At 37.9% G+C, this 24,611-nt stretch overlaps 5 protein-coding genes across 5 annotated transcripts; 2 read left to right on the forward strand and 3 right to left on the reverse strand.

Annotated features, from left to right (window-relative positions):
* Positions 1–1,465: 1,465 nt before the first annotated feature.
* LOC148167956 (cyclin-dependent kinase 11B-like) lies at positions 1,466–3,862 on the reverse strand. Its single transcript, XM_088046407.1, is given in 5 exon segments — positions 1,466–1,608; positions 1,610–1,978; positions 2,026–3,145; positions 3,490–3,627; positions 3,679–3,862. Coding segments are annotated over 5 exon segments (1,821 nt in total). The 5' UTR covers positions 3,774–3,862; the 3' UTR covers positions 1,466–1,509.
* Positions 3,863–3,943: 81 nt separating this feature from the next.
* Positions 3,944–6,729, reverse strand: LOC148167957 (uncharacterized). Its single transcript, XM_088046405.1, has 3 exons — positions 6,534–6,729; positions 4,105–6,262; positions 3,944–4,055 (listed from the first exon to the last, which is right to left on the reverse strand). Exons 1-3 carry the CDS (start codon positions 6,626–6,628, stop codon positions 3,972–3,974), a joined length of 2,337 nt encoding a protein of 778 aa, XP_087902531.1. The 5' UTR covers positions 6,629–6,729; the 3' UTR covers positions 3,944–3,971.
* A 392-nt stretch (positions 6,730–7,121) lies between these two features.
* LOC148167958 (uncharacterized) lies at positions 7,122–8,715 on the forward strand. Its single transcript, XM_088046408.1, has 4 exons — positions 7,122–7,524; positions 7,571–7,825; positions 7,877–7,990; positions 8,041–8,715. Exons 1-4 carry the CDS (start codon positions 7,387–7,389, stop codon positions 8,617–8,619), a joined length of 1,086 nt encoding a protein of 361 aa, XP_087902534.1. The 5' UTR covers positions 7,122–7,386; the 3' UTR covers positions 8,620–8,715.
* A 271-nt stretch (positions 8,716–8,986) lies between these two features.
* Positions 8,987–18,125, reverse strand: LOC148167959 (sodium- and chloride-dependent GABA transporter ine-like). Its single transcript, XM_088046404.1, has 9 exons — positions 17,615–18,125; positions 12,992–13,182; positions 11,225–11,359; positions 10,954–11,176; positions 10,408–10,904; positions 10,248–10,360; positions 10,051–10,191; positions 9,627–10,004; positions 8,987–9,579 (listed from the first exon to the last, which is right to left on the reverse strand). The coding sequence occupies exons 1-9, from the start codon at positions 17,968–17,970 to the stop codon at positions 9,091–9,093; spliced, it is 2,523 nt and encodes an 840-aa protein (XP_087902530.1). The 5' UTR covers positions 17,971–18,125; the 3' UTR covers positions 8,987–9,090.
* A 3,331-nt stretch (positions 18,126–21,456) lies between these two features.
* On the forward strand, positions 21,457–22,915 carry LOC148167960 (uncharacterized). The gene is made up of 4 exons (XM_088045250.1): positions 21,457–21,757; positions 21,806–21,994; positions 22,042–22,345; positions 22,394–22,915. Exons 1-4 carry the CDS (start codon positions 21,538–21,540, stop codon positions 22,515–22,517), a joined length of 837 nt encoding a protein of 278 aa, XP_087901376.1. The 5' UTR covers positions 21,457–21,537; the 3' UTR covers positions 22,518–22,915.
* The last annotated feature ends 1,696 nt before the right edge of the window (positions 22,916–24,611 follow it).

Raw genomic sequence — 24,611 nt, forward strand, 5'->3', positions numbered from 1 at the left:
TGTGTTTACGTGCTTGGATCTACTCGAGATATTGCAGGAAGTTGTCCTTTCCGCATATGTGCAATTAGATTCCATTTTTAAAAGCTCCAAATCCGGCTTTTGAATTATCACCGACGAGCTCGGCAGCGAAAACTGCGGTAATAAACACGACAGTCTCCGTAGGTGCTTGGCGTCGGCAATTTCTTAATTTTTTACGAGGAGCAATAAAGATCTTAATTTACGGCCTCCTCGACACGGCCTTTGTATTTTTGATATCGATGTTAGTTTTACTCATCGCCAACATTAAAAATCTTTCCAATTTCCTGTCTTGCTCTTACAAAATTAAATGCGCATTGCGGCGTGACATTATTTATCGCCGTAATCTTCAAAAATCACACCTGAAGTCTAGAGCTTTCGCGAAAAATGACACACAAAAGTAAACTTTTTACGTTTCTAATACATCTAACTTATCGGACAGTCATAATCCCCGATGTCTTGTGTCGAGACTTAAATAATTTATCCCATCGATCGAACGTTTCGGCGTGGGATAGAATTTTTAATTACCACACGTTTGTTCCGGGTTTGGAGAAGTATTGATTCCGGGATTTACGGAATATTCTTGTCGTTGATAGATTATCTTAAAAGCTTTTTTGAGCGCGGATTTGTCGTTTCGCGAAATTTTAAATTATAATGCGGCGGAATAAGTGACAATTTGCGAACGAAAACTATGCACCGGTGCAGCGCCTCATTAATTTCAGATTAGGGCGCCACTTAACTGAGAAAAGTAGTCACACAGATGCCGTTACATGCAATGTTTACCATTTACATAATTAACTAGTTCAGTTTGCTTAAACCGCTTTACCGCGATAGAAAAAAATTAATACCCTTAACTAAGCGATTTAGACGGAATGTATACAAAATCTCATCGAGATAATTAAATAGAAAAAACGCACCTACCTCGACAAAATCGTTTTTCTTCGAATAAGTCTTCGCGTTCATTTATTTCACAAGACATGTTTTCGCGCGTGACATTTCATTTAGAATTACGAATCTTCGGCTATAAAAATAAGATAAAAAACAGGTAAACTCTAACATCTAAAATACCTTTATTACCAACATAAACTCTTCAAACTTCGTAAACTGTCTCGTTTCAAAACATCGATACTCTTGACGTTCACTAAAATGTAGTCAAATATTCTTCAAGTGCGCTTTCTCTGAATCCATCAAACTTTAATACGGAAAGCGTGAAATTTTCATTGCACAAGACATTCATGACCTCCGATCTCGACCATAAAGCAAACAGTTAATCGAAATGCCCGTTCCAACTACTCCAGCGTGTAAATATTTAAATCTAGATCCTGGTCCTTTAAGGGATTACACACATAACATATGTTTGCGTTTCATTAGAGCTTCGACCTTCTAATGCAAGAATCGGAAGGAAAGGGACCAAAGACAAAGACAAACAGGAGAGTAATCACGCATAGCCTTCAAAATACGTGATTTATTCATTAAATAGAAAATTAAAACCATTTAAAACTTCAGACTAAACCCAGCGCCGATTCTGCTGTTGTCAGTTTCCACGCCTATTCTGAACCCGTCTTCATCCCCCTGGAAAAAAAAGTAGTAAACACCATGAAAACAACCCACTGCAACAACTTACCAGTTTTTTGTACTCGCCGCCACCAGATGGGGGCTTGGGACTGGCGGCAGTCGCCCTCTTGTGATTCATCTCGCTTTTAGCAGGCCACTTTGGAAACTGTGAGGGATCGATAGGGGGAGGAAATTCGCTAAAATAGGGATGTTTTAAGGCCTCTTCGGCCGTGATTCTTTGGTGGGGATCATAAGTCAAGAAATTTAATAAGAAATTCAAACCGAGATCGTTCAACATTTGAAACCTTTTACGGAGATTTGAGGGGGTATGATAGGTCAATTTCAATTTTTGGACTGCAGGAAATTTGTTGAAGCCGGGCCAGATCTTCTCAGTCGGAGTACCCAAACACTGCAAATGGTTTATTTGAATCAAGTTCGTTTAAAGGAACTACCAACCTTGAAAATTCGGTTCAGCTGCTCCACTTCTGACTTCCCAGGAAACATTGCATTCATTTGAAGAAATTCTGCGAAAATGCAGCCAACTGACCAGAGATCAATAGGTGTGGAGTATTCCTTGGCCCCTAGAATCAATTCAGGTGCTCTATACCATAAAGTTACCACAATTGGAGTGTACGGTTTCAATGGAGATCCATATTCCCTCGCGAGTCCGAAATCTCCAACCTTTAAAATCCCGTTGTGCGACAACAATAAATTCGAAGTCTTCAAATCTCTGTGTAAAATCCAATTGTCGTGCAAATGTGCAACTGCTGCCAACAACTGTTTAAGAAGACACTTGACTTCGCCTGGCGAGAAATGCAAGTCCTTCCGCCTCATCGCCTCAATAAGAGACTTTAGATCGTGTTCTATATAGTCCATGACTATGAAAATCTTATCCATGTTGCTCCCGACGACGATTTCTCTCACCGTGACAATATTAGGATGTTGACCTTTGAGCAGAGTGTTAATTTCTCTCAACGACGTTATAGGAAACCCTTCTTTCTCCTTTTCCATCTTGAGCTTCTTCAGCGCGACGATGTCGTCCGTCCTTTTATCCTTAAACCGATAAACCACTCCATAAGTACCCTCAGCGATGCGATTGAGACATTGGAACTCATCCAATGACCGGCACCCCTCAATCGCCGGATAATACGGCGGCAAACTCTCATCAAACTCTCGTTTTTCTTCTTCCTCTTTTTCTAAATCAACGGATTTGCCGCTTTCTGTCTCAAGACTGACGTCACTCTCCTCCTCTTCTACATCGTCTTCTTCTAATTTTATTCGTTTCTCGGTCGGTGTTGTGGGCTCGTCGTCAAAATCTTTTAAATCATCTTCTAGAATCTCACTGAATGATTTAGTTTCTTCAGGTGCCACCTCTGACACTGTACTATTCTCGTTTATCCTATGATTCTCTGAGTCACGATTTGAATTTCTAAAATCTTTCACTCTCTGTACATCATACTTACATGAATCGGGTTCTGATCCTAGTAAGTTACCTTTATCTCTTTCGTTTTTATGAGATTTTTTGCGGTGGTGGTGGCGAGATCTGTCGCGCTCTTGAGAGTGGTGGCGTCGGTCTCTGAAAAGAATCGATTACCATGTTTTTGATCAAACGATAAAAACCAAATGCATGCAAAAATACACAATAAGTGAGGTAATATGTAAAAAACAAGTAAAGAAATGTTGGATTATACACAGAAATCACATCAGTGTGTGACGAAGCAGTTATTAGCCTAATTCACGTAATATAAAAGAAAACTGATTATAACAATGACATAACAACTGTTTAAAAAACACAATTCAAAAATCAGTGTAAACTGTTGAAATATAGTCGTAAACACTTCTAAAATTGCACTCAGGTAAGAAGAAGTTGTATAATAACGTAAACATATGCTTTTGAAACTTTGTCAGTGTAACCCCCACCTGTGGTGCCTGTCCCGATGGTAGTGCCTCTTATCCCGATAACCCTCCGACCTATCATGTCGAAAGTGCCCCCTGTGGTCTTCTCGATACCTTCGTTTGATGCCATCAGACTGTCTCTCCGCGCTGTCTTCCATCGTCCTGTTAAAAACCACTTTGAAACACATTTTACAACCAAAACGTAAACCTAACCTCAAATTCCAACTTTCGTCTCGCAACGACGACGCGTCTCGATTGTCTTCTTCCTTCGCCCCCAAACTATCCTTATTTATTACCCGATCAGTCATGATCAATTATACACCACTAATTCATTGATTTTCGGTTTAAATGATTGTAAACGCAAACATCACGAACTGAACTTGATAAATGTCAATACCAACATGGCGGTATACTGAGCAAAATTCCCCAGATTGAACTGGAAGGTTTGGAAAGATTCAAATTAAATCTACTTATTAATGTATTATAAATATAATCATGGACTAGTCCTAAAATTTGAGACTGAATCCGCCCCCCATTCGTCTGTCGACACCGCCTATCCTGAAGCCGTAGCCGTCGTCGTCTTCGCCCCCCTGTAACACAGACAATGTATAAAAGCAAAGTTATCAAACAAAGACGTACAAGTTTCTTGTATTCGCCGCCCCCGCTGGGTGGTTTTGGGCTGGCCGCCAACGCCCGTTTTTGCCCCAACTCGCTTTTCGCCGGCCAGGTTGGGAACATTGCCGGATCTATGGGCAAAGGCGCTTCGTTGAAGTACTGATGTTGTAAAGCCTCTTCGGCCGTGACTCTTTGTGCAGGGTCAAAAGTTAGAAATTTCGTCAGAAGATTTAATCCAAGATCTGTCAGCATATGGAATTTCGACCGTAAATTCGACACGGGGTAGTCGCTGAATTTCATTTTTTGTACGGCGGGGAGTTTGTTGAAGCCCGGCCAGATTTTCTCGCTGGGAGTTCCCAAGTCTCTAAATATTCTATTCAGTTGATCTACTTCGGATTTCCCGGGAAAAAGCGCATTCATGAGGAGGAGCTCGGCGAAAATACATCCCACTGACCACATATCGATGGGAGTGGAGTACTCTTTAGTACAGAGAAGAAGTTCGGGGGCTCGGTACCAAAGAGTGACAACGATAGGAGTGTAGGCTTTCAGGGGGGATCCGTATTCGCGCGCTAAACCGAAGTCTCCGACTTTTAAGATTCCTTTGTGTGAGAGAAGAAGATTCGAAGTCTTAAGATCGCGATGAAGAATCCAGTTGTCGTGCAAATGCGCAACTGCAAGCAACAACTGCTTGAGAAGACACTTTACTTCTCCCGGCATAAAGTTCTGTTTCTTGTGCCTCATAGTTTCCATCAAACTTTTCAAATCGTGCTCTACGTAATCCATGACGATGAAAATCTTATCCATATTGCTTCCAACGACGATTTCCCTTACTGTTACGATATTCGGGTGTTGTCCTTTCAACAAAGTGTTAATTTCCCGAAGCGAAGTAATCGGAAATCCTTCCTTTTCCTTCTCCATCTTCAGTCTTTTTAACGCCACTATATCTTCCGTGCGCTTATCTTTAGCTCGGTATACCACGCCGTACGTCCCTTCTTCAATTCTATTCAAACACTGGAATTCTTCAACAGAGCGACATCCCTGCACCGCCGGATAATAAGGTGGAAGTTGCTCATCGATCTTCGGTTTAGGTTCTTCTTTCTCGACCTCTTCAGGCTCGTTCTCTTCAGACTGTTGTCCGTTCTTTGGAGAAGCGGAAGCAGAGCGCTCACTGCTCGCACTGGGACTTCTTGACTTCCGCTCTGACGACACACTTTGCTCTCTCGAGTCGGAACTCCGATCGCTCCGATCGGATCTTCGGGAATTGGTACTACTCCTTCCGCTTTCTTCACTGTGCTCGCTTTTATTGTCGTTTTCTTCATATTGCGTCTCCATTTCCTCGTCGGAATTGTCTGAAACCGTGACGACGTTCTCTTCCATTCGTAGTCGTTTATTGTAGAACTCTTCCTCTTCTTGCTGTTTCCTCTTCGCGGCTTTTTCCATGTGTCGCCTTTCCCGTTCCATCCGTGACTGTTCTTTCATTCGTGCCATTTCCCGCTCCGCTTCCAGGAGTTTCTCTTTTCGGAGCTCCTGTTGGACGCGATCTTCCTCGCTCAGTTTCTCCTCCTCTTTCTTGTCGTCTCTTTTGTGTCTTTTGTGCTCTTCGACCGTGCTAATGTTGATAATCTCTTTGACAAACATCCCCGCTTCACCCTGCAACGCGCTATCGATAGTCTCTTCTTTATACCTCCTCTCTTTCTCCCTGTCGGCTCTCAAAATATCCTCATCCCCTTTACTAGTCCTTTTACTTAGCAGTCTCTCCCTTAAATCCTGAAGAGTTTTATCAGCACGGTCCCTCTTCTCTTCTTCATAGCGCCGATGTTTTTCACCTCCACGTCCTTCCCTCACCTTCTTTTCTTCGTATTTACGTGAATCTGAATGGCGAGACCTCGAGGGCTCTTCTTTCCGGTCACGGTAGTACTGCATCTCACTGTAAGTTAGTTGTTCGCGGTAGTACCGCTCTTTTTCCCTTTGATAGTGCTCGCGCTCTTTGTTCGAGCGCGCTGACTTGTCTCGGTGGTGTTTTTCCCGATGTGAGTGTCGTTCTTCACGATGACGCTCCGACCTCTTGTGATGGGAACGACTCTCGTGATCACGACGCTTTCTGGAAGCTTGGGAAGAGACGCGAGCTTGTGGGGGCTTAATATCGAGGGAGTCGACGTTCTCACCGTCTTCTTCTGACAAACTGTGAAAAAAAGGAAAAATCAAAAAACTATTGCACACAATTCATTGACATTTCGACGTTTAAATATTAGTCAAGATAAGAGACGTGTACACAGCCTACCCAACAAAAACGTTTATTTTATGGCCAACAAAAAGTCCCATTTTGCCAAGTTAATAACAGTGGAAGGCCATACAAGGAGGCTCTTAGAGGTCAATTAATTTGTTGGTAGGATATTAATTGAGAGCCCGTTTAGGACATAAATGCAGCCCCCATTATGAGTCAATAAACTGACCTAAAATCAAGAGTCTCGTTTTTCTGACGCGGCACCTCCGGGCTCTGTCGTAGTTCGCCATCTTCACTTTGTTCATCACCAGAATTATAAGACATCTTAAATATATAGTTTTATCACACAGTTATACACGATTGTTTACCAAATTCATGATTTTTAGGTTAAATTCACTTTACTGGAATGAAGTTAGCCTGATGCAACTACCAACTTACGTAGCTGTCACTCTATAAATTGTTATTTCGGAAAGAACATATACAATAAAAATCGTGGAACCGTTTAAAAAACTTGCCATAATTGCACGAGTTTTTCGTATTGATACAAATGTGGATAAATGTTGTTTTACGAGATTTGATATTTTAGGTTGGTTGCACTTTGTGCTGCTAAGGAAACTTCCACTGAAGTTGTGATTTCTGTATTTTGATTCGCTGGTGCAAACCGTGCTTTCGCGGTAAATTTGAAATAGTAGATCTAAAATTGAGTTTAATTGTGTTAGAAGTTGCATTTTTTTCATGAAAGTAAAGAACACAAACAAGTACAAAAGGTAAGTGGCGAGAATTAGCGAAACTTTTATTTTATCGTTTATAATGTAACACATGTCGATTGAGTCTGTTACAAATCAAGTGGAATTAGAAATACGGCTTGACAGTTTGACAGTTATTGTTAGCTAACCTCTGCATGTGATTATCGCGATTCCACCCTTTTTTATTATCAAATATTGTAAACAATGCTTAGTCACAGTGACCTCTCGAGTTAGCGCAGTACTTTCGTATGGAACAGCCCCAGACATTGCAAGTTACCATGTGAAAAACTAACCTAGAATTGTGAAGGTTTTGGATGGAAATCGCGCCGCGCCCCAATGAAGAATAAGAATTTCATTAGGTTTTTCTTGGGGATAACTATCGTTAGTTTATTTTTGATCATCTTCAGGCAGCATAAACCAGAGACGATCCAGAATATCGTGTCCACAACGCACCAACAAATTCGTAATTTCAAAGTAAGTTTGAGTGTTAATCGATTTCGTTTGTATTTGAAAGATTTAGGATACGTTTCGAGATGCTGATACGAAGAGCCTTATCGCTGACGAGAAGTATTTGAGTTTGTTGGGGTTCACCAATAGCCCCAGGTTGTACCCTAATGATATTTGGAGAAACACTTCTTTGCCGGTGATTGTGACGTACGTGATGGAGGGACAGGAGAGTCAGGCCGTAGGGCTCATCAACAACATAGGGCGTGTCTTGCCTAATAACACAATCCTTGTGTACAACTTAGGATTGGGTAATTACGGCTTAAAAACGGTAATTAAGAGATTCATACGTGGGTTTGGATTAATTGGAGGTTGCCCCCAGCTTTTGAACTATTGCAACAACAGTAGATGCCAGGCGGTGAGTTTCAGCTTGTCGGATTTTCCGTCACACGTGGACGAAGAGAGTATCCGCGCCTTTAGACCCCTGATAATCCAGGTAGAATTTAATTTTTAGTTTTAATTGAAGACACTTTGTGGGTTGTTTAGGATGCGCTGCATCGTACCGGCGCCGTGTTGTTCCTCGAGTGTAGTTACCGCTTCTCCCGCCATCTCACCCATGACATCTTCATGGATCTCTTTGAAAAGCACGTCAAAACCACCGGCATTCTTACGTGGCCCATGTCGTTGAAGAATCCCGTCTCCAGCCTCACGCACAAGAAAATGTTCCAATACTTCCACACCGACGCCGAAAACTTTTTCTTCTTGCAGATGATAAACGCAGATATTCTGTTGATTGTCAACACCGCGGGGATCCACAACGACATTATGTTGCCTTGGGTTAAATGCGCGCTCATCCAAGACTGTATAGTCCCGATCGGGGCGCAATCGGCGGGCTGTCGTTACGACAAAAAGCCGCAGTTTAGATATTCAGGGTGCCATAGCTACGATACATCAGCGCTCAATATAGTTTTAGGACTAAAGTTCAATATGGAGTGCAGTCGGTATATGTACAGCGAAAGGGACAAGCTTTTCGAGACCGTCGAGTTGAGCAAAGCGGAGGCTTTGTTGCGAGAATTCGAACAAAATATTACCACGGAAGGCAGGTTTCTGTCTTTCGACGCGTAAACCTGATAATGTATCGGACCAAATTCAGTGTGATAATAATGTAAAGCGTAAGAGTTATTCCTTTTCGAAACCAAATATTGCCAAGCACTTGTTGATAGAATCGATTTTTGTTCTCAGGGCCAAGACCTGAAGGTGTGATTTTTGTTCTTGTTATGCATTTTTCGTGTTATTGAGGCATCTTCCTTGTCAATAGTGGCAGTTGTACATAAAGACAAATTATTTCAACGTGTACATTCATTTTGTACGTTGCAGTTTGTAAATAGTTATTTATTTTTGTTGTAATTGGACTGCTTATTTAAATAAATACATTAAAAGCCACCCATTTTTTTTTACTTTATTTGCATGATGGAATTTAAGTTTATCTAGCTATATCACAATATTCTTTTAATTCCTTAAAATTACATTTGTGGATACTTCAAATTCTATCTTCACTAACTTAAGGAATGTTCAAGTCACTACTCTTTGGTATCATCACAAACTACTCTCATTCACTGGTTTTTCCTCCTCGTTCTGCTTCGGCGAGAGATTGATTTCAAGATGTGACGTGAACTCTACTGATTCTCGACTTGTCTCGGAGCTCTCTACATTCTCTTTCTTTTCTTCTACGTTTGTACTGTCGTTCATTTCTTCCCCTTGCAGTCCTTCTTCAATGATGGTACCATTTTGAGCATTGTTTTTGAGCATGTCTTCTCTCGAGTTGTTTTTGTGTCTAGGCATCTTATCTATGTTCAAAATGATCGGTTTTTGCACGTGGTTGATCTTCTCCAAGTTGAATTGGTGTACCGTAGGCACGCGATTCAGTGGAATGTAAAAAGGTACAGAATTCCCTTCTTTGGGGTCTGGTTTGTGCATCACCAACATTGGCTCGATTTCGTCAGGTTTGATGACGCAATCACAGTCGATTTCTTCGCATTTTGGACACTTGTCATAGAGGTCGGATTTGAGACTGTTCTTCAATTTCTGTAACCACAAGAGTAGAATTATGAGAATCCAAAGGGTTGACTCACCTCCAAGAATGTGTTTCCGGTGGAGTTCAAAAAGACGTACACCATGTAAATCGGAATGCACAAAATGGAGAGGGAGGAAATAATCCAACCAAGGACTATAGCCCACGTGGGGTAATGGTACTCCCCGTTGTTGTAAGTGGGTGACTCATAGTCGATCATGCAGAACACCCATACTGAGAAAATCATAAGGGGCGTAGTCACCAACCAAGAAAATTTGAAGTAGACGCTAGGCTGTCGCCCCGTCATTGTCTTGACGTTTTTGCTCAAACTTCGAACTCCGTAGAACCACGCGATTGCCACAACTTCGAAGAACGCAAGATACATGATGGAGATGGAGGCGGCGTAGTGGTCAATCAACTGAAAGAAGTAGATGCCGCCCTGGAATCACAATTAGAGATTTTGTCTTAAAAGCGACGCTTCTTACTTGTGTGACGTTCGGTAGCCCACAAACCAGAGACACGACGCAAATTATCAAGACAAGCACCTCATGGCACATTAGGTTTTTCTTGATCCAGCCTGGGAAGCCGTCTTGGATTGACGTTACCACAACTTCAACGATAGCGAACTGGAAGAATCTAGATGAAGCAATTTTACAATACTTATTTCGTTCATTTGTATTACTTGGCTGTTTAGAGCTAGACATATGAGCATGAAGAAGAAGAGTACAGCCCAGAGTTGGGCAGCGGGCATCTTCGCCATGGCTTGTGGGTACACAACGAAGATCAAGCCCGGACCTGGCGAAAAACTATTAGTTTCTAGACACTTTCATCGGATGATTTACCATCATCAATGACGTCTTCTATCGAAGTTCCTTGCTCTAGCGCGATGTTGCCGATTGTGGCAAACGCGAAGATACCTACTAATAGACTCGTGATGGCATTGACGAAAGACACAGCCAGAGTATCGTGAAGGATATTATTGTTATATTTGCTGTAACTGGCGAAAGAGATCATGGAACCGAAAGCTATTCCCATGGAATTGAACGTTTGGGCGGCGGCGTTCACCCACACTTTCGCTTCCAACAACCGCTCAAATTTAGGCCTGAAGAAATACCGCATTCCTTTGTCTGCACCTTCGAGAGTGAGTGACTTGGCTAGGAAAACTATGATGAGAAGGAACGGCAACGTCGCGGTAAAGTACCGGACTTTCGCCGATGATTTGATGCTCTTCCAAATTGCGAAGTACACCAAGACCCACGCGCAGATTAGACAGGCCACCAATTCCCATCGTATGCTGTCAAAGTCCTCGATGCCGTTCCCAATTTGCAAAACCTTTTTACTGGAAATTTCTTAGGTAGTACCAACTACAGGTGTGGTTTAGTTCTTACTCATAAAATTGTTCCGCTGGTGTTTGACTGCTGTCTGGTTTCGACACATTCGCTGAAGATTTACTTGGAACCCAGCACGCTCCATTGTTCCAAGGATGAGAGCAATCCTCCCAAGGTTGCTTCGGTTTGAAAGAAGTAAAAAAGTAAAAAATCCCGTACGCTATTATCACACTATAGTACGTTGACATCAGAAACGAGATAACTACGCTACCTAAACCGGTCCCTGTGGAAAGAACAAGTAGTTTGATGAATGTGGAATGTCATTTTGTACCTTTTAATAAAGGGCATAAGTGACCCAGAGCGCCGATCGGGCCACGACCTGTGTATTGACCGACAGCCAGTTCCATATACAGCATGGGAACTCCACACACTATCATGGTTATAGCATACGGAATAAGGAAAACTCCTGAAAATAGAAAACATTGATTCAGTGTCATGCTTTTGTTTAACTGTGTCTCAAGTTATGACGCTTATGATTCAAGGAAAGTAACAATGAACAATGAGTGGCTGTGTGCCAAAGCAGATATGTGGGATGTGGATCATGGCTATGAAAATGACAACGTTCTGTGTATTTTTGAGCAGGGATTTTCTATTTTCACAGTTCGGGTTATTGTTTCTTGCACAAAAAGATCGCGGTCCTAATTTTTCCTTATCTTTCCACCGTTTACATAGTTGTAACTCATTTTTGTGCCATATTTGTTAAAATTACGTTTCTAATATTATCTTATCTTCTGTTTTTTTCAGTTTGTTGTATATAAATATTTTTAAGAAACTATAGATATTGAGCATCCTTGAACTTTGCAGGAGCGATGTAGTCTTCCACAACACACCATAATGCTCAAATTAAAGTTTTTTTTAAAGCAAAGTGCGTCCGGCGTAGGATGAACTTTGATTCATCTGGGACTCTGAATTTTTACAAGTTTGGCTCAAAAGTCATAAAACTTAATCAAGTTCAAACAATGTTAATGGGAAGATAAAACTGACTCATACTACAGAATCTCCATTTAATTCGTCTAAAAGCGTCATTTGTGGGGAGTTTGACTTTTAATTTGTCGATGAAATTGTTTTTTTTGCGTTGTGAAAAAAAAAATGATAAAAACCACGGAAAACTGACGTTTTACGAGCTAAAGCTGTATGAATTAGCAAGAATATTAGTTAACAATAGAGCAAAACAATATAAAAAAATGAAGCCCCAGATAATTGTGGTGTTAGGTAGTTATTTGGAATTTTTTTATATACACAAACACAAACATGTGACAGTAAATTTGGTCAGTTAATTTAGATTGGATAGAAATCCACTCAAATATAAAATAGATAAGACTAGCAATTTTGTCATATTATACCACGAATGTCACAATAAAATTGAAGAGAATAATAAAATTTTCGAAACAAGAATATTAAGAAACATGTTTTTTTAATTGCAATTTTTTTAAATCAATCAAATGATCGATCGCTCCCGTTTAGATATCATTATCATCACAATACGATAAAACGTGTATCTTACGAAATCAGTCTGTGCACAAATAAGCTATTCCCGCAATCTGTACAGATAAATCTCATAATTGACACAACACTTTAAAGCGGCTAGAAATCTGTGTCAATTAAAATATTTCTTTATCAAGCCAGGCTAGAGCTCAATGACTAAAACCATCGATGACTAACATTACCAAATCCCAGAACTCGAATCAAGTTTCAGAAAAAAAAGTGAAGGTGGTATCGTCGTATTTATTTATTATGTCATTGGCTAATTTGCTGAACTTCATTACCATTTCCCACCGGTTATGAATGACTCAACTTTACTACTATTTTTCAATGGCGTACGATTTGCTTTTGGTGTCACAATTCGGACTATAAAATCCCAAAAATCAAACAATTTTACGGCTGTACCACCCTGAAACGTTTCGCAATTGTTTTAGTCATCCCTGAGGAGGGATTACCGTGACGCACGCCCCCAAAGTTCATTTTACGCAAGTCGACCTTATCCTGACACAGTTTTCGTGATAATTTTACACCTAGACCTTATTTCAGAATTGTTTACCTCCGCCACTTTTGTAACATAAATACGGAAACCTCCAGACCGAGCCTAGACCAACACTGTACCCAACACAGGCCAGCACAAATTGGAGTTTGTTGGACCAAGTTTGTCGTCGTGGCTTGATGTAGACGCTGTCTTCATCATCGCCGCTGCCGTCGTCGGTGTCAGGGTCGTATAAGTATTCCTCAGGTGGTCTGAAACAGAAACAGGATAAGAAAAATGCGCGACCTTCCGGTTTTGCGGTTTGAAAAATGATCGTTATCTTGGATCGAACGCGTAATTATTGCCGCCACCTGTCAAGACCACAATGCGCTCTAGTTAATTAAAATTATTCTAATCCCACTCTGGACGTGGAAATAGTCTTCATTGTGTTGCAGCCTCGCGCTTTCATTATTATTTCATTCAATGGTTCACCTTGCCACACATAACTGTTCTTATTTTTTAATACTTACAACACTGTGGGGAATATGAATCCGTATTGGTCTCTCCTTGGATGGGGTTTTATATAGTACACTTTACCCATTCTCGCAGCACAAACTCTTACAATTGAGTGGTAAAATTTGTTGATTTCGATCATTTATAAAGTGAGAATCTCGATATTAACACTTCTTTATGAATTTTATCTGTCAACAATTGATCATTGTGAGAATTTATCATGAAGGGTATAGCGAGTTGGGTTTATGCCAAGAGAAAAAAATTAAATTAAATTTTGCCTTGTCGCGGCGTATTTTAAAGACACCACACAACCGTAAAATTGACTATTTTTGATTTTATTGCCACGGAGTTCAACAAAACTGCCTTTCTCCTGATTTGTTGAGGCAGTAAACATATTATCAGACTGCTATACTATTTTCTTGGCAAGAAAACTGCTTTTAATAAAGTGAGCACAGATAATTTACCTTCATCTCAGAGCACATCAAAAATCGGAGACGATTTTATAAACAGAAACTAAAAATAATACACGTAAACATGCTTACATTAATAATTTAGTTATCACCAGTTGTGACAAAAATGAAAGTAATTATTTTGAATTATTAGCATGATTACGGTTGGCATGCAGGTTTTTTGTGTGTGGTTTTATTACAGTTAGACGATAAAACGCCCAATGTTGAGAATTCATTCAGTTTTTTTTTTATCCTGAAAATACCACTTTAGCAGACTAGTCCGTTAATCTTAACAGCCTCTTTAGCAGACTAGTTTCACAATACATTTTTTCGTATACGCTTATTTACAGACTTATCTGAGTCTCTAAAATGAGTCTTTTTCGGACCCAATCCCAAAAAGTTGCCTTGACAACTAATAAAGTATAGTGGATTAATACAACTGATTAATTAATTAAGGTTTGTAAGTAAATCTTCGCGTTTTCCGTAATTTTTTCAGAATTCTGCATTTTATGCAAAAAAGTCAATTTTTTATGTTTATAAATAATCTGATGGTTACTAGAGAGGTATGAGAAATGATTAGTCATACATTGTAAGAGTTTTGAATTTGTTTTTGGAGCTTTAACTAAAACGTTCCTAAAAAGCTTTTGCGGACTCGTCTGCTATACCAGACTTTTTTACGCCTCGTCCGTAAACAGCAACGATTAGTCTGGAAAAACTGTATTTTCAGTACTTGTAACAAAAATAACTATTACCGTACTGACAGAACAGAAACTTATCGTACATTTTTTATTAATTTGACGTACTTTTCGTCACAGCAATCATATTGTTTGTTTTTTGACATTAATTCACAGTCACACTTCCCATTTATGATATTTTCACAACGTTTTATCTGTTTTCCTCGGATGTACTCATAAATTCTAAACTGAATGAAACACATGATAGTCATCTAAATCCGTGCTCACGTCAATTTCTTTGTAAAACAATTGTTAAACATCCGGGATTTTACCTGGCAATTAATATGGGGAATATGAAAAGAAAAATATTCGTTTTTTCCAGTAGCAAATTAAACATGCAAGGCAAATGGGGAATTCGGATTTTTACAATGTAATCATTTGGTATACAATCGACGTATTGACACACTTCTGATAGTGGAGATATGAAGACAACGCAAGAACGCTCGTCCACGTCAAGGCTGGAAGAAAAAACGGTTATTTAAAGAGCTAATTTTGTGATTGTTTAAAGAGTCATTTATAGACGTTCATTTTGGGTACTAGTCGTAATCGAAATTATCATTTTGTTTTATTTACACTTCAATCACAAACACTCAACGTCATCAACATTGCGATTGCTTAATAAATTATGATAAATGTGTAAAGTAATTTGTTTATAACGAGGTGTAAATATTTAAAAAGAGTATTGTGTAAAAGTTAGACAAAGCACGTGACAAATTAGATGTTAATTATTTATTAGTAGCTTCGAGAATCCCGTCCATGAATTTGTGCCTGCAGACTTATTAAAGGGTTAGTGCACAATTTGTATCTCCCAATGCCGCTGCAGGACTAAAGCGGCAACTTCCTGCAGAGGATGCGCTAATTGCCGACCTTGCTGGCCAATCTGACCTCTAATTTTCTCATTCCTGTCGAGGAATGTGGCCCTCTTTTGGAAAATTTGCGCCCATCGAGGGTCAAAAAACCTCAGACGTTTCTTATAATAGTAATTCATCATATCCTCCAGCAGTCACGTCATATTCGATTCGTGAGACGATGTATTAATGAAAGACAGTCTTCAAGGTTCGCTTTTGTCTTCATGCAACAGGTTTGCACGTCTTCGGGGGAAAAAATCAAAAGTTTTTACATGAGGGCATTGATCCAAAGTCACAACGTTTTTCGACTTTAACGGACCGTAAATTTTTATGATTTTCGCGTGCCGTGTGCGGTATTATGTCAATGTAGAACTGGTGTATGACCAACAAGGTCGACAATCTTGCTTGGTGTAAAACTGGCCGGTTGGCAATGTCAAGCTTATAGGGGTCCCTGATTTTAGCAGCGAAATTTAAAAAACCACCGGAAGCTCGAAGAATGAATGAATCTAATTCACTTGGTCCATTCAGTATAAGTAGATTATGAGCTCCACGGGATTTCAATGCGGCTCAAATCGGGTACCAGTCTATTTCAGTAGTTACAACCATTTAGAGTTAACATAACTGTTCAACTAATCAAAAATACAGTTCTAATATTCAATTAACCTCAAAATGGAGATATAATGAAACGGAAAATAACCAGAGTTTGCAGTAAATCTCAGTAATGATCAACATGAATTTTCACTTCGAGCGAGATCATGCAGTCGTTGCGTCAGTCAAAGACTTCTTGTTTGCCAACCGCTTAAATTAACCACAACTAAATCACATTGGTTCAGGTAACAATAGTAGAATTACTAAGGATAAACGTGCTAAACTACATAATCCTTTCAATGCGAGTCGACGAGATTTCAATAAGGCTCAAATCTGGAGTTGCAATGGATTTTTGTATTTGCGCTTCAAATCTCTGGCCTAATTTGGCTAGAAATAACGTCATTTTCAATGAAGAAAATGAGCAATTTGTTTTTCAGATTTGTTGCCTTTTTTTAATCGTCGCGTCACTGAAAAAAATAGGTTTTAACTTAATCCAAACTTAAACAGTAAATTTAGCTACTGAAGCCTTCTTTATGATGTATTCACTGGTGTTAATCCCCAGACTAGAGATGAAAGATTGGCACTCGAATTGAGTCAAGAAAGGAAAAATATACACGCATAAATCGTCTGGCCCCGATTATTTTATTTAATCATGCCAACGTGTGACGAAAATGCATGGAAACTCAACAGAGTTTGTTATCTGTATTTATTAATTTATTCCTGGTGGCTTTAGGTTATCATTTTGAGGAGAATTTAAAATGTCAGTGACATAAAGAAGTTACTTTTGGAGATATAAGATTATTTTCTAGATTTTAAAATAAGTTGCACGTCAAAAAGTCTGGAATATAAATACATTGTGGGGGTTTCGAAATTGGAGGAGTTTCGAAATCTTAATTTAGATTTAAAGTGGGGCACCAAGGAATCAAGTAATTTAATAATTTTTACACAGATCGCGTGTCTTAAATGATTACATTATTTGAGTGTCTCTTTTTCTGAAAATGCTCGACAAAATCTTTTGGATTCAATTAAAATAGACGCTTTTTTATACAAATGGAATATTTTAATTCTGAAGCAAGCAATTATTCTTAGTTTCGATAGAACACATAAATCTGTATCCACTTTTAAATAGAATAAAGAAATAAATTTACACGACCAAACCACGAATCTTTGACTCCTGACAAAAATAGCATTTCCCATGTTTACTGTCCTCTGTTCGCTAAAATAATCATCGTCAAATATTCCAAGAATAGTCGTGATGAATTGCCGTTGTCAAAAATGATGATATTCTAATTTCTCTGTCTGCAATTCAGTAATTACATAATCAAAGTTTCTGGTTTAAATTAAATCTCGCATAAAAACAACGTGTTCCATCAAAGAAATGTTTAGTTTCTCTCCTCACTCAACGTTTTAGAAATTCGGCAAATTTTCCACAACTGTGAAATAGCGTGGGTCCAAAACAGACCCTTGCGGCGCTTCCGGCGCCCGTGCCAAGAATGCAGCTTTCATTCAGCAACAACGCTTCACTAGTTCAAACTACTTTTCCTCCGACCAACCTAACATTTCTCAACTTACGTCGGTGGGTTGACAATATTGAAGAGTTCAACCGGCGACGTCGGCACCCTCCTCACGATCATCTTCTTGCCATCGGTGGATCCCATCCCGACCGACGCCCACGATCTAACCGACGCCGCGTCCGAGAACGGTTTCGACATGTAACTTCCAGCATCACTTCCATAGACTAACTTCAACGACCTGGTGCTGTTCTCCCGACGAAAACCTGGTGATCCTCCAGGTGAAGATTCATGAATTTCTTCAATATCACTATGTCTTTCTTCGTCGTTTTTGAGCGCTGTGAGTCGCTTCGGTACCACACTGGACTCCATCCGGAAGGGTTTCTTAGACTGACTTGTTCCTTGCTTGGGGTCCATTATTATAAGAAAATTGTCCAATTTGAGCCTACACTGTCGTTAAATTCATAGCACTTCATGGTTACGTGTTGAAACTTTTGTGCATGGTGAACACGCTAAAGCCACGGCAAGACTGAGAGAGCGGTTGAAATCGCAGTCCCACTCTCTAGTTTATCGTGATGGGTTTATTAATAATTGCGGATTTTATCTCGCGCTTGGGAGGTTTGGGACTTTTGTGGAAGAGGTAGCGTGGTCGACGTTCCGCTCAGGTGGGGTTTGTAATTGACGAAGTTCCGTTATTTACCAATATGGATTTCGACATTTTGTTCCGTTGCGCCAAATTCAGACCACGAGGAAGGCAACCAGACATTCACCAGAGTGTGGGACAACCAAACACCGCTTTGACGAAATCCTTGGATATTGGACCATGAACCAACGGAAATATGCTGTTGATAAACTTACATGACAAATTTTCCAGTTTAGTTGGTTAACCGTTGTCGCGTCCAGTTTGAAAGATTGTTCTGCTTCCATGCAGAAACATTGACTTTGTTAAAAATACGAATTTTCTCAGCTTCCTAAAGTCGTAAAATCTTTAATTTTAGAAGTTTAAATTTGTGGCAAAAGCAATAAGAAATATGAAACATCGTTTTCAGCTTCGACCAATATTTACCTCTGTCGATCTGAACAAGTTAAAATTAAATGAGATTTTTGCAAATTGTGCAAAAATGGTGGATGCGCCACCTGGTAAAGTTTGAGCATCATACATCGCATTTTTTTTTAAACGTGTATGATAATTTTGTGCTAAGTAGTGATGCAATATTCAAATTCTGTGCTTTTTTCGATTTTGAGCAATTTCAAAAGACATACAGTGCATAAAAAGCAACTCAAAATACAGATTTTAACGGATTCTCTTTGAAGAAGCGACAAGTTTGATCATCATGCATCACAAAACTTATTAAGAGATACGCCATAATTTTTAACTAATTCTGTGCTAAATAGTGCTGCAATTTTCAAATTATGTGCTCTTTTCATTTGTGAGTTATGCCAAAAAACAAATTAAAAGAAGCAACCCAAAATACAGATTGCAACGGATTCTGAATTCTAAATATTATTTTTACATTAAACTTTATTTTGTGCAAGATTCTAAAAACTCAATTATGATTTGATTTGTCATTAATGTTGATTAGTAAATATGATTAGAAAGGTAGGAGTCCTATGTCTTTTAGAAAACCTTCAATGGGCAATGACGAATTTGCTGTGCTAATGCTCCAAACTCTGTGCTCTTCTCGTTTTTGAGTTATACCAAAACACAAATTTTAAGGTGCGTCGAGTTTTAGCATCAAGCATCAGAAAATAGATTAAGTAATAGGTATTTTTTGACCTTCGATAATAATAGGCCGTAAACCATATCTTTTTTAATTACTATTTAAATTTCCTTAGTAGGAGTTTTATTCTTAATTTTTATTTTATAAGAAAGATTTCTATCATCTTGAAAAACATTAATTCCTCTTAATATATTTATGTACAATTTAACGGAATTTCTGTGTTAATATTTAGCGATTTTCTACATCCGGCTTAAATCCTCAAAAATATAAATGATCCAGATACAGTAGAATTTCCTTAAATCTTTTAATTGTTTACCGTAAACAAAATAAAAAGATAATTAAATTAACCTACATTAAATCTGGTACATAATTAAATTGAGATGTAAAACTATTATATTTTAATTTATATTTAAATTTAAAAATCATAAACTCTTCTCAGGAGACCTATAATCATTTTATTCTAATGCTTAGACCTTTTTTAATCAAAAAACCTCACAAAATACCTCAAATTAATAGTTCCAAACTCAAAGTGTTGCGATAATGTCAATTTTTGAATCATTGAATGTAAAATTAGTATATTAAAACACCGATTTTCATAAGACAAATTTTAAGAGACGAATCCAAGTTTACAAAACGAGCACCGAAGCCGCGAGTTTTATAATGGATGAGTGCCTTAATGGCCTTATGAACGAGGTTTTTATACCATTTTTCTAATTTGTTCTTGTAACAGAGCTATTTTCGCTATTTCCTCATTCGTTTTCAGTGTTATAATATCCCATTTCGATATGCGATGCTATAATAGCTTTGTGTCCATAGCAACATGGGAATCTTTAGAAAACAAATTAGGAAAATACAAGGTGTTTATAAATGTTTCTAGCATCAAAGGTGGCTCTGGAATTCTTATCATGCACTATTTTGCCGCTTTGTCTTCATAGTGAATATAACTATCTTGAATTTTTTTTTATGTTACTTACGTCAATGACGTTTCAGTTACGATTTTGTGTAAAAGTTTTTCATTTTCAGGTTTTAAACCATAACTAACACAGTTTATTTCTCAAAACTTACTTTACTCCAAGGTTTCTAAATTAACCAGGTTTGCTCGTTACTAAGGCTGAAACTCCACCCTTTTTTGGTTGCTAGGGTCGTTCGAACGTAAATGACGTCACAAGAAAGTTCTGTCAATTGTTCTGCGGTGTAAAAACATTGTTGATTGTCATTATTGTTTAACAAAGTTCTTGTAGAAATATCAGAGTGTTAAGTAATGCTATTTTAAATAATATTAGCAACGAAAAAGTTGAATCGGAATTTAAAAGAGCTTTCCGATGACGTATTCGCGCCAGTTCGAGAGGCTTGCTTCTATTGGTTCAATACTTTGTAGCAAACCTGTTAATTTTAGTAACCTTGACTTTACTCTATGTTTGAGGTTAACTGCAAATGTCAGTTGAAAAATTGAAACTCACATTTGTAATGAGCGGCAAATTTCTATAAGATTTCATAGCCACTCTTGATGCTAGAAACATTTATAAACACCTTGTATTATTTAAAATTTAATCATTCGAATCGAAATCTGTATTTTACCTTTTATTTTCTGTATGTTTTTTGAAATACATAATTTGAAACTGAAAAAAGCACAGAATTTGAAAATTGCAGCATTAATTAGCAGAGAAGTAGGACAAATTTTAACCTATTACTTAATCTATTTTGAGATGAATGATGCTCAAACTTGAAGCTTTTTCTAATTTGTATTTTAGTATAACTCAGAAACGAATATAGCACAGAATTTGGAAATTGCATTATTAATTAGCATTAAATTATGGCATATAAATTAAGCTGTTTCGTGATGTATGATGCTTAAAGACGAAAAGAGTAGCACAAATTAGCACAAAATTATAAGACCAATATATATATTATATAACCAAAAACGACAAGAGCACAGAATTTAAGAATTGCAGCACAAGTTAGCGCAGAATTCGCACAAACTTGACGCACCTACCTAATTAGTACCGAAATTTTACATTTTTGTGAATTTAACCCATCTAAATCCAACAAAGTAAAATTAACCAAAACATTTAAAGAATTAACAAAAAGGCGAAAAGTTGGTACTCCAGGCAGGTGTTTCTCGCAGCGTCCACGCCCAACTGGCCCAGTCTGATAAGCGCGCGATAAGCTATCTCGAATTCCTGATTATCTTCATTGTCAGTAAACATGAGAGTGTCTCTCGCTCCCGAAAAACTGCTTCAAATTCAAAAAAACACAGTAAAACATGGCAAAAACCAAACGCGTCTTCATCGTCGCCGCAACTTTTTTATCCGGCGCCGCCGCCATTCTCTCACTTGCTGCTTTAGGAACTGAAGGATGGATAACATCCCAAGCGGTAAACGGCGACGACAACAATGCAAGAGACAAAGATTTCATCAGCGTGGGATTGTTTAGTGGTGTTTTTGTGCAGACAACAGCAATTCGTGCTATTTATCAGCTCACAAGTAAAATAAAGTAGTGTTAATTGTACAATCTTTTTACTTTTTTTTTAGTGGCGTGTGCTTACGATTTAAACATTTGCGCTTTACTTTGTGGCGAGAACATGGTGAAGAACTTGAAGAGATTGTACCGTGAAGAACCACCATCCGCGGAAGACATGATTCATTGTCCTGTTATCGGTGATGAAGCTGATTACCACGCGCCTAGGAGACCTTTCATACGTCAGCCCGGCTACAATAGAGGTACAATTTGGCCTATGAGTTTACCTTCATTATTTTGTTATTTTCAGATAAAGTTTTCATCAACGCTGGAGTCCGGCTCTGTACTATCATTTTTATGATTCTGTCAGGCGTTTCAGGTACACTCGCTGCAGCTCTATCGGTATTGAACACAGTGACAACTCCTTCAATCTCTTATTTTAACATTCTGGGACTTTACATTTGTAATGGTGTCGCGTTTTTTAGTACCTCGATGGCACTGATTCTCTGGGCCGTTTTATACGTGAAGGATCTCCTGAAAAATATTCCAACGTATCAAACGTTTGTGGACGGTTTTTCCACATATAATTATGCTAAAATGGGGTATTCTTATTGGTGATATAAACACAATTATTTGGTTGCTTGCTAAAAATCATGTTTTAGGATGGTTTTAGTGGCTTTATTCCTCTACATGGGTAGTATTGCCCTGCTTTATTATCGAAATTATTCGATTGAGAAGGATTTCAAAAGGCAAGCGCAAGATCGGGCAGAACGAGAGCCCCTGTAATGTGTACCGACTTGAAGTTTTTAATAATTTTTTTTTACAAAAGAATGTTAAAATTTGTATTGTTGCCTTGTATTTGTGAAAATAATACTACTCAACTGGTTCTAAATCCGAAATCCGTTTTGCTCCATCAGGTCAGGACTCTTCAATCGCTTAAATGCAAAACCCCACATTTGCATATGTTACAACCCTAATTTATTGAGCAATAGAAACAGCTCTACTAGCGCCTTTACTTTTAAATGTTGTAAGTAAAAATTAGTCACAATTACGGTATTTTGATTGCTATGTAAAATTTCGGTCTGATGTAAATGTTGGTTTTTGCATTTAGACGACTGATTTGTAAAATAAGTTTTTTTTGAGAAGCCCTCTTTAACTTTTGAATAAAACTCTATAAAATCTTATTGGAAAGGTAATTAAATAAGTTTCCTAACCAATGATCGCTGAGAATTAATTTTTAACAAGATTTTTAAGAAAACCTGATATAAATTTCGAAAAACGAAAGTTTTAAAAAACTTTTTACAGTTTTTTTTCAAAGAACTTCCAAATTGGTACGTTGATTTTTTATTGTAATTCGTCATTATAAAGGATGAGTTTTTTGTTTTCTAACGCGGTGTTAAGCAAGTTATTATCTCTTGCCATTTAAGGTAAAACTACTAATAGTCGGCATCCCCCACACCTAATACTCGGCACCCGCCATACGTTTTTCTGAAAATCAGAGTTGGGTATATTGTTATAGCCTGTCGAACATTCTAAACGGTAATCCTACTTTTTGGGAAGCCCTTTAGTACTTTAAAACGCCGCTAAGAAGTATGACGACAGCTATTTTAAAAACTATTTTACTCGATGATTATCATACGTTTCTAAAAGTGAGCTCTCTTTAATTGTCTGCTATTTTTTTTTGAACTTTTTGGACTCTTCGTGACAACGTGTTATCCTAGGTTTTAGCTTTCCATACAGATACTTTTAAATTAAATTTATAAAATAATAGTGTAAGTGTTTGGTATGCCCAGTATTAGATTAAATCAAACTCATTTTTCTATAGTCGGGATAGGAGTGCCCTCTATTAATTAAATAACGATGTTTTTCGATCTCTTTTGAAGTTTTTAGTTTTCTTTTAGTTGATTTTTGTTTTCTAAATTACTTGTTTAGTTACTAAAGTTACTTGTTTTCCCAGGTGTTCTTCCACATTTCGGCACACTACATAACTAATAATGGGCAGTGCCGACTATTGAATAACCAGCATGTCTACTTATGATGAAGTTTCCAAATAAAAATTAACATTTAACATTTAACACTGTTTGTATCGATTTTAAGAGGTGAAGTGTACTTCTCAAAAAAAAAGAATCATAAAAAGATAAGTAACAATGTGTCAAAATCGATTTCCCCTCAATAATGTCTTCATATTTCATACCAAAGTAAGGTTACTACCACAGAATTTAAAAAAAAATCCATTTTGCAAAGAAAGCGAAAAAGAAAATTGTCTAAGAGTGGAAAAAGACAAAGAAAATTGAGAGAGAAAAGAAGCAGAAAGCAAATGTGCTATTCTGGGCCAAAAATAAAAAACAAGGAAAAAATACTTTTGCAATAAATAATTTTTACAGAATTATAATTATAGTTATACCAATTTGCAATTTTGCTTAATTCTCTAGAGTGTTGTGAAATGGTGCCCACTATTAGTGTTCGAGTTTTCAACATTACCTGGAGGTTTACAACCATTTTTACAACAAATTAAAGTTTTTCTAAGGAAAATTACAACAATCATGCAGACGTAGAACAAAAATTCAATTTTATACACCGTTTTGAAGTTGAATGGTGCCGATTATTGCTAGTTTTACCCTAATCACATAATAAAGAAAACCTGTTTTGTTAAGTTTTGAAGATTTGGCAAAAAATTGAATTTGAATACCCACCAAATTGTAGTTTTTCGGTAAATCGCGCATTTTTAATAGATTTCACTGGTCTGAATTTGAAGATCAGAACTGTTATCAAAAATCAAAAAGTTATTGGTCGAGTTTTTTATAATTTAAATAAATTTGACGACGTTTTCGTATCAATATAGATAATTTTTTATCCCATATAAAAGTTTTGTAAAATGGA

This window comes from Gnatocerus cornutus, chromosome 9 (assembly GCF_029298725.1).
Source record: "Gnatocerus cornutus isolate USDA-ARS CGAHR chromosome 9, icGnaCorn1.1, whole genome shotgun sequence".
NCBI lineage: Eukaryota > Metazoa > Arthropoda > Insecta > Coleoptera > Tenebrionidae > Gnatocerus > Gnatocerus cornutus.